A 14862-nucleotide genomic window follows, 5' to 3' on the forward strand; every position below is an offset into this window, starting at 1 on the left:
AAACTTTCTTAAAATGTTATAAATGAAGAAGTGTCATCAAAACAGCAAGGCTGGTTTGATTTCATGTCCATAATTGTCTTCAGTTTGATTACTTGAGCATCAAAATTGACTTATCAGTTGAAGACAGCGATTCTACCCCCCCAAAAAAGAGATTCATATACTGCTGTCATTGTGGAGCACAATGATGCCAACGGTGTAAAACGACATCAGCTAACTGTTCCCCAGCCCTCGGTTTTCTTACATTGCAGACTTAAAGAATGTAACAAACGCCTCGACAATACAAATGATTACACAAATCTTAAAACAAAATGTCTCTTTAATTTGTAAGTGTCAACAGCAGTACAAAAGATGGAGTGATGTGAGCTTTTTGTAACACAATTTCTGTCTCTTTTACAGAAAAGGAGGAACTTCTTGAGGTAAATGAGCTAAAACAGGCAGTTATTGAGCCCACTGCTGCATTGTTACAATGGACAGAGATATTACAGAAATATGGTGTTACAATATGTCTGAATTGATCCTGTGGGGACAATTTAATCATATACAGTATACACATTCTTAAGGTGCCTAGATGCACCCAGTGTGTCCATCATCGGTTTGTTTTTACTTGATATAGTGTATTAATACTACCAAAGCCAAAGAAATTGCTTTCCACACACACACCAATGTAAAATTATTCACCTTAAGTTTACCTCACGTCAATACTGCACATGGAAACCAAAGACTTGCTGATGTACACTTTGAAGCCAAGCAAAACAAAACAAATATAAAATAAAAAAACAACTAAGTAACATTTTAATTTTTTTTTCTTTTTAGCAATAATATCCCTAGCAAATAATTGACCTTTTGTACTGTATAAAGAACAATGTGAACACAAACGTGATGGCAACATTTTTTTTTAAGTTGAATTAAAAACTTTACATTGGACTGTACAAGATATTATGATAAACTATTTACATATTCCGACATAAACTTTTTTAAAGCAGCAACAGACACTATTTAATTCATTTCTCTAATAACAGCCAAAACAATACTTTCCATGGGCCTAGGTACCTGCCAGAGGAGGGGGGGGATAAGAGATTTCTAGGCGGAAAATTGTATCAGGCTGCCAGCAATTTCAAAACAGTGGCTCCAGTGATAGAAGAGCCCCACACAGTGTTGCTTGAGAAACAACGCTAAAAAGCAAAGTACCAAAGACGGCTATAAATGTCATCCTGAACAAAAAAAGTTTACACTTCTGAACAGCAGCTACCATGTCAGTCCAGCATGTCAGTGAATTGTGCTGATTAAATTAACACAGAGAACATTCCCACCATATACACATCACAAATTTCAGACGGAAAAAAAAAATAATCAAATTACAGTAAGTAATGTTGAAACCATTTGTGAGTCTAGCAATTGGAAGAAAAGAAACAAATTGTGAGGGCTACGTTTTCGGGATGGCTGGATAGTCATGGACATGTTCATTAAAAATTGGCAACATACAAAAAGATGGCAAGTAGAGAATTAACTGAGAAGAATGCACAATCTGTGAATTTTGCCACATTGAAATAAATTGAAATAAATACTTGCACGCTCCCACATTTAAAACAATAAAAAAATCATTTGTGTTTGAAGCAGTCATTCATAAAAACATTTGTTTGTTACATTAATGTCAATGCAAGCCAAATGCATGCAGACTCTTTTTTTTTCAGATTTTGCACTCATTAAAAAAAGTGCCACATACTATGAGTGCTATTCTAAACACAAAGCACAAGTGAGCATTATACAGCATACCGTTTAAGTTCTATGATGATTGGAAACACACGATTTAATAATTCTTTTAAGTGCTTGTTGTCTGAATAAGTACCATACTCGTTACCAAGTTTAGCTTTCGTTGATTATTCAAATTGTCTGGGGAGCATCATGAAAACATAAGCGAGTGAGGTTCGTCTTTTTGTTTCAGGACCAGTGCTGCTCTCTTCTAATAAGCAGGAAAAAAATAAGCATCTACATGAGGTACAGTGACTTGTCAGGTTTTAAAAACATGAAACCACATACTACAAAAAAAAAAAAACAGCCAAATACATAACTTATACTTCACTAATGAACAAAAATATATTTCCTATGTTGTATTTACAATTAAATCTTAATGAGATGGAGAATTAACTGAAAACTATGTTTAGCTCCAATTCATTAAATTGTTTGTTCTTTTTTTTTTTATTCATCTGATTGTCCATGATGTCTTTAACTCAAAATTTTAGAGCCAGCAGTGGCAAACAATAAATATGTCGTGCAATATACAATGCACTGAAGTCTGGTTTTTCATGGCTCACTGAGCCTGCTGTTGAATTTCCTGCTCACTTTTCTTGTGCTGAGTCTCTCCTCTAGGCAGCCCTGAAGATTAAACAAAGTGTCCATTCATCACATGTGTCTTTGCATAAATAAACAAAACAAGCAGACAAAAAAAAGAAGAAAAAAAAAGACTCAAATCTGGTAACTGTGAGAGCAAACCCACGTGAGTCCAACTGGGGAATTTTGTTCATTCGTGTTGTTTTTCCTCAAAACAGCTTCACATTAATCAGAATAGATAAAAATACAATTTATATCCAGTGCTTATAACACTTATGAAACATTGTCTCTTTGTGAGTTCTTGTTGTCATTATTTTCTTTCTTTTTTTGTTCTTTTTTTTGTCCTTTTTTTTTTTTTTTTTTTGCTATTTAAGCTCAGTCAAGTTTCAGTTCCATGAAGAGTCCTTTTTAACTACCAGCCCACTAAAGTAGTGTGGCATAGTCATGAAAATATTTACAATCGCATACAAATACATCTAACCGCCAGCAAACAGGAGCAAACAGTTTAGAAATACCAAACAGGTTGACTTGGAGGGAAATCCACTTGGGTTTGTTTGTAGGAGAGCATCTTCATGACGTGTTCCTCAAAATGAGAACAATATAGAAAAGATGCAATGGAAAATAATAAAATCTGAATTATCTATGAGGTAATAAAAAGGGGAAAACATGACTTAATATAAATATGTCCAAAAGTTTAAATGATATAAGCCAGCATCTGATGGGTAATAACAATAAGAGTACAGAAGATAAGAGAGCATTAAAGAACCGTCTGTACCAATTTGAGCTAGGAGAAAAATGCAGTGACCAGCAGTGAGCGTCTTGACCAGTTAAAGCTCGTGACGAGATATTCATGTCCTCCAAAAAAGCTCTGCACGCTCTCTGAAATGGACAGGTTCAAGGGCATGGGAGGGGAATAGCTGGACTCATGCATTAATAATGCTGTATTTCAGATGATACCCAGTCGTCAGTCATTTTAATAATCCCCCACAGCTTGATGTACTTGTTCCATCTGCTCGCCAGTGCCTGGTGATTGGGCCAGGGTGGGAGCCCTGTTGAGGCCTTATTTCCAGCACTTTGATGGAGAGCACAATGAGCGACACACACACCATTTTTATTGTTTCCCATCCTTCCCTGGTGTTTTCTCCTTCTCTGAGCCAGATGGCGCCCCCTGGGTGCTGAGGTTGCCACAGGCTGGGGTCAGAGCAGGGCATGGCAGGGAGGAGAGCCACTTAGACCTTCTGCCCTGTAAAGAGGATCTGAGTCTCAACATCAAGGCCTTGACCGCTAGATGAGCTTTATCTATCTGCCGTCGCTGGAAGGTCAGGACTTGTCAGGTTTGAAACTTACATTAAGACTGAGTTGCCTCTTTTCTGATTCTTGCATTTAGTCTGTATTTTTTGAAGTGCAAACAATGAGAGCAGTATAAAGCTGATCAGATTATTGTAAATGTTTCAAAAGCCTCATAGGTGATAGAAGGTTTATAAGTGCACTAATTAAAAAATTGTGTATTTTATCCTTTGTATATGAGTCTTTTCTCTATGTACTTGCAAACTGTCATTTCTTTTCAAGACTACTTCAGTAATCAACTCATTGCATCAACCCGATGACCGTGCTCTCCTTTAAGACTTCTTAGTGTCAGTTTAAGATTTACAATGTCTAAAAAGAATTAAGATCAGAAAAAAAATTACGTTTTAAGACCTAAGACTTTAAACTTGCCATCCAAATGGGGCTAAAGTGTTTAACAGAGCGCACTGTAGCTACACATTGTACAACATCAATTTAAGATTGTAATGCCACCAAAGCTGCCTTTCGCTACTGTTCCAATCCCACAGATTGGAGGCCTTTGGCCCTTTAGCATTCTGGCCTGATTACAATCACTCTGATTAAGATCTTGGTGAGTCAGAGTGGACTGCAGAGCTGGAAATAAGTGAAGGATGCCACGGTGCTCTGTGTGGACAGGGATGAGGAAATGAAAGGGCTGGCTTCATTGATGATCACTGCATTGGCCTCCCCAAAGAACAGCTAGCATCACAAGCTACCGTCGACAGATGTAACATATTGTAACCTCCTGCAGAGCTTGCTGCTTCCAAGTTCCTGAGTTTAATTTGTTTATTCTGTTTGGGTAAATTAAAGAAAGACTGGATGATGAAGCTGCATTAAGAGATGAAGAGATTGTCTAAGACTCAAAGACTTGAAACAACTTGAAATGTTTGGCACTTGCGCACTAAATTAGGTTGTTTTGTAATAACAAAAAGAAAAACACAATAATAATAATAATATTACTGATAGTAATAATAATAATGTGTAATTAGCCTCTGTACTACGTTGGAATCACTCCTTATCATTTTGAGATATTTTGTTCATATTTATCTCTTGATTAAAAACATTCACAAGCTGTTGGCTGGCACGCTATACCTGAGTGAGAATATTATTCCCATCTTGAACAGTTAGGTAATGTAGCAAAATCATCTAATTGAAGAGGAAAAGAAGGTAAATGACAGTAAGAATTACCTAGGTTCATATCAAAGGTTGTAATTTCAAGTTGTCTTTTGTTTTAGGCAATAACCTAATTGTCTATATGTCCATGATCTTAACAAAAAATAAACAATGAGATAAAAAATATATATATATGTATATATATATATAAATTACCACAACCAAACTGCTTCACACACTTAAAGAAACACTTAAGACCAAATAGCTTTTGATTCAGATGAAGCCACAGCTGCATGCTGGCTTCGATATGATAAATCATTATTTTTTTAAACATGTTCAAACCTTTTGTGGTGTAGTTTTTGTTTTCTTTTGTTCTTTCCCTCCCTCAGATCAGACCAGCCCTCTGGGCATCCTCCTGTATGAGTACTGTTTCTGCACTGGCCTCTTCGGTTAAAAGGTCTCAGTTGGCACTGACTGGCTCTTGTGTGTCATTTTCACTGCTATAGTCTGATTTGGGCTCGTCCTCAAAATCTTCGTACATGTCCATTTCATCCTCGCCATTGACCGGCTCGCTGTTGTTCACCATGCCAGTGGGCTCTAGCTTCATGTTGTAGGTGCTCTGAATGACGGGAATGGATGGCTCAGGACTCGCTGAGGCACTTGAGCACTCCGATGTCATCTGAGGTGAGGGTGTGGTGGTCGCCATGGTGATGGCCCCAGGGTAGACCATGCTGGCGCTTGTGGTGATGGGAATCTGCGGTGGCTGCCTATATGTATAAGAAACACATACATTTATATTAAATGCAATCAGTTTTCACGACGCACTTGATTAAAAAGTGATCAGCATAATCGGAAAAAGAGCACACGGAAAAAGCGCTCAGTGGTGCTCATAGTGCGATTGCTGCTTAGGTTGGTGGCTACATGTCTCTAAAGTGCGTGATTTTTTTTCTTACAGCACTTAAACTGAGATGGCTGGATTACGGGTTTCCCACAGCAGTCTGCTGTAAGCCAGCAGCTCTGTGAAAATGATTTGGAAAAAGAGAGGTACTCCTGACAACTCCCGTTTTGAGCCGCTCAGAAACACTACCCAGTTTATTGGTGACATAAAACCAATACGTTGCTCCTGCTGCTCTTTGCTGCTTTTGCGCTGGATAATTGATACTCCAGCCACTGAATCTTATGACTGACATGGGAACACCTGGAGAAGGACTCTCCTGATAACCACAAACAGTAAATGTCATGAATCGCTGTGCGGCAGGCAGGAGTTGGACCCAAAGTGCAGGACTCACAGACTCAGGGAGGTGAACTCAAAACTCAGCTTTATTTGCTGGCAGGGAAAAAACATACAAACTAATCTAAACTGGGAACTTGGAAAACTCACAGAGAGACACACAGGGAGATCCACACAGCATGAGGGACGACGCGACACTGACTCAGAGAAACACAGGGTTTAAATACACTGGGAAGTAACGAGGGGAATGAGACACAGAAGGAGGGCACAGCTGGGAGAAATCAGGACTGACGAGACAAGCAAAGCAGGACGCATTCACATGAGACACGGACCATCAAAGTAAAACAGGAAGTATCACACAGAGACGCGAACTTGACACAGTGGAGACAGCAACTAAGAAATACAGAGACATAAACCATAAGGCAGAGGTCTAAGAACCAAAATACACAGGGAAATACTCAGCTGGGAACACAAGAGACTAGACTAGAGAGAGTAACAAAAAACCAACCATGAGAACATAATGCACAATGCAGAGTGACAGAAAACAAGAAACTCAAACATGCAAAGACACACAATTACACAGAACAGAGGGGACACAGAGAGACATGAAGGGCAAGGGATCAAAACTAGAAGCCATAGAATAAATCACACACAAGTACAATAATACAAAAATCACAAAGAACTAAAAACGCTGGGTCAGGAGACCCAGGACCGTGACAGTAAATTAAAGTGTTAAGCCTTAGACTGCTGCTGTCCACGCTTACGTAAATATACACGTAGAGCTTATATATGTAATAATGTCTGTATTTGGTGCTCCATCAGGAGATTACTATTGTCTTAAATTATTAGTAACCCTCTGAATTAAGCTGCTGAGTTAGCAACAGTGGTTAACTCAGCGTTCACTTTTGCAAACACTGCTTTGCATTGCATGCACATGTTTTCTGCATTTTCTTGTGTATTACGTATGGCAAGGCTGGGCTAATCACAACTGTGTACTTACCCCACAGTAAAGAACTGCCTCATCTCTTGTCGCCGTGAACGCATCATCTGTTTGTACTCTCCGATGCGGAGTTTTTTTCCGTCAATAATGCAGGTCCTCTTAGGCCGTGGTTTGTACTTGTAGTTTGGGTACTTCTCTAGATGAAGCTTACTTAGACGAGCCTGCTCTTCATAGTAGGGCTGTTTGTCCTGGTTAGACATGGACTTCCACCGGGAACCTACACAGCACAGTACATTCAGATTTTCAGTAACCAGAAAAACTGTTTGTGATAGTAGGAAACTGCAGGAATCCATTGCTCTTAAACATAACCACTAATTGAACAAAATAAGCAGAGAGGTGGTGGTGACCTTGCACTTATATAAAATAACCAATAATGCAATGTGAAATTCATAGTCCTTTACTTTTTACTACATTGCATCAAGATTTAATTTAATACAGAGTTACCCCTAATAAGGGTGGACGTTTTCTAGAAAAATCGCATGCATAGATTTACTGTCTGCTGCACAACAATCTCTTGATAGCTCTGCATGTGCACATTATCTGAAACCAGAGGCAGGCTTTTTCCTTACTGTCAAACAGTAAGGAACAACAAGCTGGAGTAGTAAATACTGCAGCTCGGTGAAGTGCCCTACACTGGCATGGATGACAGCACTTTTAACAGCTCTGATGTATGGACTCCAGTGTTGAGGGGACAAGACCCATTTAGTCTCTGTCATTTTTCATGACAAACACTTATGCTAGTGATGGGCTATAAATCCATCTGTATGCTGAGGCGAACTGATGCACAGTGGTCTACGAGATAACGTGCATACTCTCTTTTTTAGACGCCAGACACTTTCTAAGATATATGCTTTTCCGAGTGCAATAAACCCATGAGAATGAGCAAAACTGAAAAAAAGCCTGGTAAGTCAGTGTTGGAGAAACACCATTAGTAATTGAAAAACTCAGATTGACTACAGTGCTCTTGAGCATGTCAAAAGCTATGAAACAAGCTGTGGTTCTAGCAAAACTATAAAACTAAACCAAAACTAAACTATAAATGGTGCATCATTATCAGTTTTGTATAAAGCAAAGAAGTCAAGTGCTCACAGCTGTATGTTTTTAAAGAGTCTTACCCAGAATCTTGCTTATGTTGGAATTGTGCATGTCGGGGAAAGCCTGGAGGATCTTGCGCCGCTCATCCTTGGCCCACACCATGAATGCATTCATTGGCCTTTTAATGTGGGGCTCGTTGTTGTTTCTTCCCCGAGATTCCCTGAAGACTCGCGCCTCGGTAGGTCCAGCGCCTCCTGTTGGCCAACAATAATAGGGTTGGGGTTTATCTGCAGAGCCATTGACTTCCTTGGACCCCGGAAAAAACAAGGGCAGGAACAAGAAGAGAGAGCGTGGCGAGACATTAAGTGACAAGCCATGTTTAAACTCTCCTTCATCTGCTATCTCCATCATGACAATTATTTCAAATGAGTGCAGAGATGCAAACACTGTTCAACAGAGTCTACAGGGTTGAATATGGCGTTTAAGGTGGACCTGATCTCTTTAAATCGGGTCTATCCAAAAGCAGTACAGAGAGAACAAGGAGGAGCCCTTTGACTTCAAGAATAATTCAGTTCTCTGTCCACAAGTCCAGCTTTTCTACTTGTGCACATATATTTCAGACTCACAGCCAACATAAATATAAGATTTGAGCCTGACTTTAAAAAAAAGAAAAAGAAAGAAAAAGCGAGGAAACACAAACTCTTGCAAATCTTTATAAAAGCCAAACTCCATTTTACATATATATGCACAAAAAACCCCTTCGGTTTACACTTCTTTCTCCCCTTGTTTCTCACTTTCTTCCTCTTTCCTTCAAGCACGCACACAAACAAACAAACCAAGCACACATTAGCTGGGAGAGTGTGCCGATTCTGCAAAGTGCTGTTTCTCAATCAGGGCATTCACAATCAGCATAAGAGAGTTTCTCTCAGTATTAAACTGTACATCAGACTGATAATGATTTCTGTTTGCATGCGCATTTGCTTCCTTTTATATGTAAGATGTGAAAGAATTAAATAAAAGCAGTATGAATATTTAAACAAACAAAAATATGTTGATAAACAAGGCTTGAAAAATAAGACAAAAAAAGCCTTCCATATGCTACGATACATCTTTAATGATCTCAAATCTGGAAAAGAAAGCTTGGGATGACTCATGCATATTTCATCATCCACATGTGAAGCCTTCTCATTAGACCATTCCACTAGCAGCCTTGGCACACGTTACCTGGGGTCTGATTTCTATTATTATTTCAGTTGATAAACAAAATCAAACTCTTAATGAGTAATGGAGGGCTGTGCAGAGACATTAATTCCAAATCCACAGAAGCCTCGCCCTGCTCTAATCACTGAAGGTATTACTGCAGCATTTTCAGCCTCAAGAGTTGAAGTGTCTTCGCTTCAAAAGAACATGTCCTGTTTTCAGAATTATTATATGAGACAAGTCTTTTTAAAAAGGCATCATACTTGCAGTACAATAGAGATAAAGGTGTGCTGGAACTTTGTTTTTGTTTACAGGGTAAGAATTCTTGAGGTCTAACCTACCTAGTAGAAAAGCCTGTTTCTCACAGTGCAAAAGCAGATGAATTGACTTTTCAGCAGCTCATGTTTAACAGCCAAAGAGCCACATTTATGATCCCTTCCTTTACCTGGAAAGCCAATAAAAAGGTGTATTTACTTATGAGTCAAACTCATATAATTGCAGGTGTTTGCTGGTCTCTCTATTTGTCTTAAATAGACAGACTAAACATTACATATGCAGAGAAAGGTAATAAATGCATAGTTATCTATAACTTTAGATTCATTTTCAGTTGCCAAAATGTCCTTTTAACCATATATAAATGCGTTTCCTCATCATTGCTATCTAGACGCCTGTGTTCTTTTAATTTCACAGTCTTGTAAAATATGCACCAAATTAGAGATTTTTGTTACTTTTCGAAATACTTTCTCTACCTCTGCAAGCACCGCGTTTTACTCTGTTTGCTGAGCTCCCTCAAATGCTGTTGGCCCGAAAGCCATCATGAATTCAAAAATAATACACTACCTTTGCTGCCACCGAACCCCACAGTACGTTAATTTCATTTAGCATGCACTCACTGTACAGGATGAATTGATTTCACTTTGTTTGGTTTTGACAACCATGTTTATTGTGCAATGAAATGTGGTGTGGCGGAGGGCTGACAGTATCCATCAACGCGGGGCAATCTGCTGACTGCCGGGGCCAGATGAAGGTATTCATTAGCTCAGGAGCGCAGCGCTCACTCAGACACGACAGCCAGTGTCTGCGCCCTGGGATCGCTTGCCGTAATTTACGATGCCTGCCGTGCCATTACTCTATCACTGACACTGATTCAGCAATTTATATACTGGTGCGCATGTATATGGGCAGAGGTGATCTTCTTATGTAGAGCGAAGGGGGGGGGGGACAAAACAACTGCCTGCCATCACCTAGTGCCACATCCATAGTTAGCCAGGAAACCAGCCACGTGACTAGGTTCATTGGAGGGAATCCAGATGAGGCATGGTCTTTTGCTGCACATGACTGCACGCAGAAAAGCATCGCTTTCTGCTCTGTCAGATGCTGCAGAAAACTGCAGACTTGAACAACAGGAGTGATGCACCTCGTAAGTTGTTCCGAGGCAGACGCTGTGTGGCTTGGATATGTAAAATACTGAAAGTGATGGAAGCTGCCTCGGAGAAACGAACAGCCCAACTTTGCGAAAGACCTTTAACCTGAAATAGCAGCGAGGTCTGTGATCTGTCTGAAAGCACCTTGAAGTACAGAACTGCTTCCTTATTCAACCCCTGTAATATATATGACTTAATCGGGGACATCCTGTATATTCACACAGCAAATTGCTTGCAACTATAACATGCAATTTACTGCCAGGTTGTTTCCATATTTTTGCAGAAAATCGCAACGCTGCTCTGACATTTTGCAAATGAGCAATAACTATTGTTTTCCAGGAGGGGCAGGACATTTAGGAATCAGTTAGTTAGGTGTGTGATTGTGTAAATAAACACAGATGTTTAGCGGTGACAGGGCCAGGCCCCCTGGGTGGTAGCTGGGGAGGGAGCGAAACAGAGGGAGTGCTGCTTAATAGAATTTATTGTGATTCATGAGGCCCGCAGCTCAAGTGTGACAGAGCGATATGAGAATCCCCTTTTAATTTGTCTCTCCTGGAAACACTGCAGATGAGCAGCATGAATTACAGTGTGAAAGAATGATTGTGTGTGTGTCTATGTGTGTGCGCACACGGTGGAATAAAGAACGAAAAGGGAAAGTGAATAACGAGGAAGAAGGAAACAAAAAAAGAAAGGGGGCGAAATGGAGAGAGAATGTAGTGAGGCCCCACAGCCTGTCACACCTGTGAGCTGCAGGCTCAGACTCGACCATATAGCAAGCTGCCCCAGCTGCCCCCTCTCCTCCTCCTTACTCATCTTTGTTCTATGGGCAGACACATAATGTCACCCAGGAATCCGCTCAAAAAGGATGAGCCTCAGTGAGCAGGCAACAATCACGCAAACCTGCCAAGCCCTCCCTGTTGGGATCAAATCTAACACCTCTGAGTGAAGGCATTTACTACTGACAATAGAGCCTCTCCCTCAGAGCAGGATCAGGCGAGATTAATGTGTGTGGACGGACAGGATGCGGCGCTCAGTGGCTCTGGTCCAGTCTGAGTTCGTGGCATGCTAAGTAAACCGGTGAAAATCACAAGTGATGTAAACCACATTAAAACATCCCAATTGTCTTATTTTTAGTACCCAGTTGGGATCGTTTGGGTTTCCATACCCTCTGTGTGTATATGTGTGTGTGTGTGTGATAGTGTGTGAATGCATGCACACACGTGGGAACTTGGGAACAAACAGGCAGCTTGTTTCAACATGCCGCAGCTTTTACTTTTGCCTGCAGAGCCAGCTGTCTTATGCATTTAGTTTAATCTTTCACAACTTCTCGGCCTCTGACACTCACAGAGAAATACACACGTTTGTTCGTTTGCTCTAAATTTCAATTTGCCAGCTTCAAAACAGAACTTTCTTATTGATTGTTTTGACCTGTGCACCTACTGTTTTTGTGACTTGACACGTTATTATGTCAAAGGCTTCTCATCTAAGCTTTCTTCCAGAAAAACTCCCCGGCAATAAAAGCCAGAGCTTGATTCCCACAGACTCACAGCAGAAGAAAAACAAACATCTTCAAACAATCAGCCCATATAACACTTCACAACAGCTCTGAGCTACCGATGTAAAGAAACTCATTGTCAGTGATCTGTAGCAAAAGTGCAAGACTACTGTTTTTCTTATCCTATTCCACAAGGACACTTCTCAGCTGAAGCTTCTCTTTTGTTCTTCAGTCTTTGTTTGATATTATCTCATTGGGCTTTTAGATTAATTCTGTTTCCTGCCTGCACACATCTCTCAACAACTCCTTTGTTCTTTGTAGACCCTGAGTGATGGGGGCGTTTTAGACAAACACACAACCTCATATGGCAGCTCCATACTGCCATATGTGAATGAACGAAGGGCCTCAGGGCTCAGGCTTTTGTGGTATTTGGTAAAGACCTAATGAATTTGCCAAGGGATCATGTGTGTGGCTTGTGATCCCATCTATTCCTATTTTTTAACCATTCCCATACACACACACACACACACACACACACACACACACACACACACACACACACACACACACACACTTTTGGTTGTTCGGAGTTGGCTTTCTGCCTGCTTTGCAAATATTAGCTTAAAGAACCTAAAGCTTTCTGTGAACTGCCGCGATAACAGAAGTCACTGTGCCTGCTCAATGCGGTTACTCTGTTCTGGATGGAAAGCTGCTACACACCAATGGGCTTTCACACCCTATGTATGGGTGAGGTGGTGCACCCAGTAATTTTCCCTTTCAGGAAACACCAAAAGTATGTGCAGTGTGTTCTGATCTACTCGGGGGAGGGGGCTAAAATGTTTCCAAATTCATTTGCCTCCTATTTTTATAGGTTGTTCCAAAACTAGTTACTGATGCTACATTTTTTGGATAAAACTGCCTTTTTGTCATAGAAACATTTGTGGTTTTTTATGGTAATTTTTTAGAACAAGTTTCAATTCAGCAGATCTTATTCACATTGAAAAAAAATACTTGGCACCTGGATGACCTTTGACCTTACATAATCTAGAAGGCTAATGTTTTCTATGCTTTCATATTTATGCTATTAAACAGAATATTTTCGTGCACTGTATATTTCTTTATGTTATGGTATGCCAGGGAGCCGAGCTTTCTTTGGTTCAAGGAAGAGAAAATCCTCACAAGATTTCAGATGTAAGCATGTTCTCAGAAGAGTAAATACTTTGTGGTTCACATCTCAAAATCCTGCTTCACATCATTCATCTCCGTGCCTTCCTGTTGGTAAAGCCTAAAGACACAGACCGATATATATATATATATATATATATGTATGTATGTGGTGTAATAGAAGAAATGCTAACTGTGTTTTGAGTTATGTCCATTGCCCTGTCTCCCAGCCACCCCCCCACCTTGGGAAGAGGACCTCTTCTCTCCTCTAACCTTTGCTTGCTCCTAATCCATAACCCACTGGGAAAACTGATGTGCGGTGTCTGGTGCTAGCCTTTCCCTCGGCTCTAAACAGGACTTAAAAGGACAGAACTTCCCTGGTGCGCACTCTGTTTCAGTCCTGACTCCACAGTAGCCACAGAGGGAGGGTTACCACTGGGAGAATGAGCACTCAAAACACATCTGTCCAAGGAGTCAGACGGGTGGGATGGGATCTTCTGCTGTGGCTTACATGGGAAACATGTAAATGAATCCACTAAATGCACCTCTAATTCTCATCTTCAGAATTGGGTGTGATGTGAAACTAAATGTGCTTTGAAGTTGGTAAACAAATATTTTTATAGCAAGATTTTTTTTTTAAAAAAGTCTATGTGAACCAACTGAGCAAGACCATTTAGTTCTAAAACTGAACTGAAACGTGCCTAAAACTTCATTGGAAAATGCCGATGTGTTACATTGTCCTGAGAAATATCTATCCCTCTGCCCCGAGACTTTCTGAGGCATGAAAGATGAGTCAGAACCATTTTATTTTCTGCTCTGGCTCTGAAGTCCCATGGAAACTGCCACAAATATTTATGTCAGACAAATATTAGTTGCACTGAGGAACTCTTTGCTCCTGTGTAGGAGCCAGCTCCACAAAAGCAGATGACGATTTGTCACACTGGTGTAATCAGAATTTACACACATGCGCCCAGGACCTCAGACAAGCAACAACAGCAACAGGAGTCAAGCTTGGAAAAAAGCCAGCTTTGTCCTCAGGCACCCTTGTTCTTCGCTCACCTACCTGTGAAAACCTCAGAGCGATGGCTCATTTCAAACGGCATTCACCACTTCTCTCTTGCACACAACTGTCCCAACCGCTCTGCATGCAGTACTGAGCAGTAGGCCTTTATTACACATCAAAACTCCCTTTTCTTTTAAAAGGTAGACTCAGTTTTGAGTGTGTAGACAATCCACCCATTGCTCTTAATATTTCCCCCCCCCGGATAGTTTAGAAAGTTGAGTAAAATGTTACAAATTATGCCGATGTAAGGACTGAATTTAAAAGCATGTAATAATAATTAAAGGGAAAAGGCAGAAAAACAATGAAATAAAACAAAACAAAACAAGAGACCCAATAATGGCCTTACCATCTAGATCTTCTGGCCTGGTGAGGTCAATAACTCTGTGGCCAAGCTTTCCATCCTCACCCAGCTTGCCAAGGTGGTGCCCAATGCTGTCAAAGTGTGCTCTTTCCTACAGAGATATACAAAGAGTCAGGTAAACAAAC

At 40.4% G+C, this 14862-nt stretch overlaps 1 protein-coding gene across 5 annotated transcripts in view; it reads right to left on the bottom strand.

The window, feature by feature from the left end:
- Positions 1-316: 316 nt before the first annotated feature.
- sox6 (SRY-box transcription factor 6) overlaps positions 317-14862 on the bottom strand; it is a 133179-nt gene continuing 118633 nt past the window's right edge. For all 5 annotated transcript variants that reach the window (XM_085342992.1, XM_085343063.1, XM_085343216.1 and 2 more), the window contains 4 exons: positions 14723-14828; positions 8111-8284; positions 6996-7212; positions 317-5531 (listed from right to left, as the gene is read on the bottom strand). In XM_085342992.1, coding sequence (XP_085199118.1) covers positions 5225-5531; positions 6996-7212; positions 8111-8284; positions 14723-14828 — 804 coding nt within the window. In that variant the 3' untranslated portion in view covers positions 317-5224. The remainder of the gene's footprint in view (positions 5532-6995; positions 7213-8110; positions 8285-14722; positions 14829-14862) is intronic.

This window comes from Diplotaxodon limnothrissa, linkage group LG1, assembly GCF_057381915.1.
Source record: "Diplotaxodon limnothrissa isolate DT_005_m linkage group LG1, D_limnothrissa_male_GT1.1, whole genome shotgun sequence".
In the NCBI taxonomy this organism is placed as follows: domain Eukaryota; kingdom Metazoa; phylum Chordata; class Actinopteri; order Cichliformes; family Cichlidae; genus Diplotaxodon; species Diplotaxodon limnothrissa.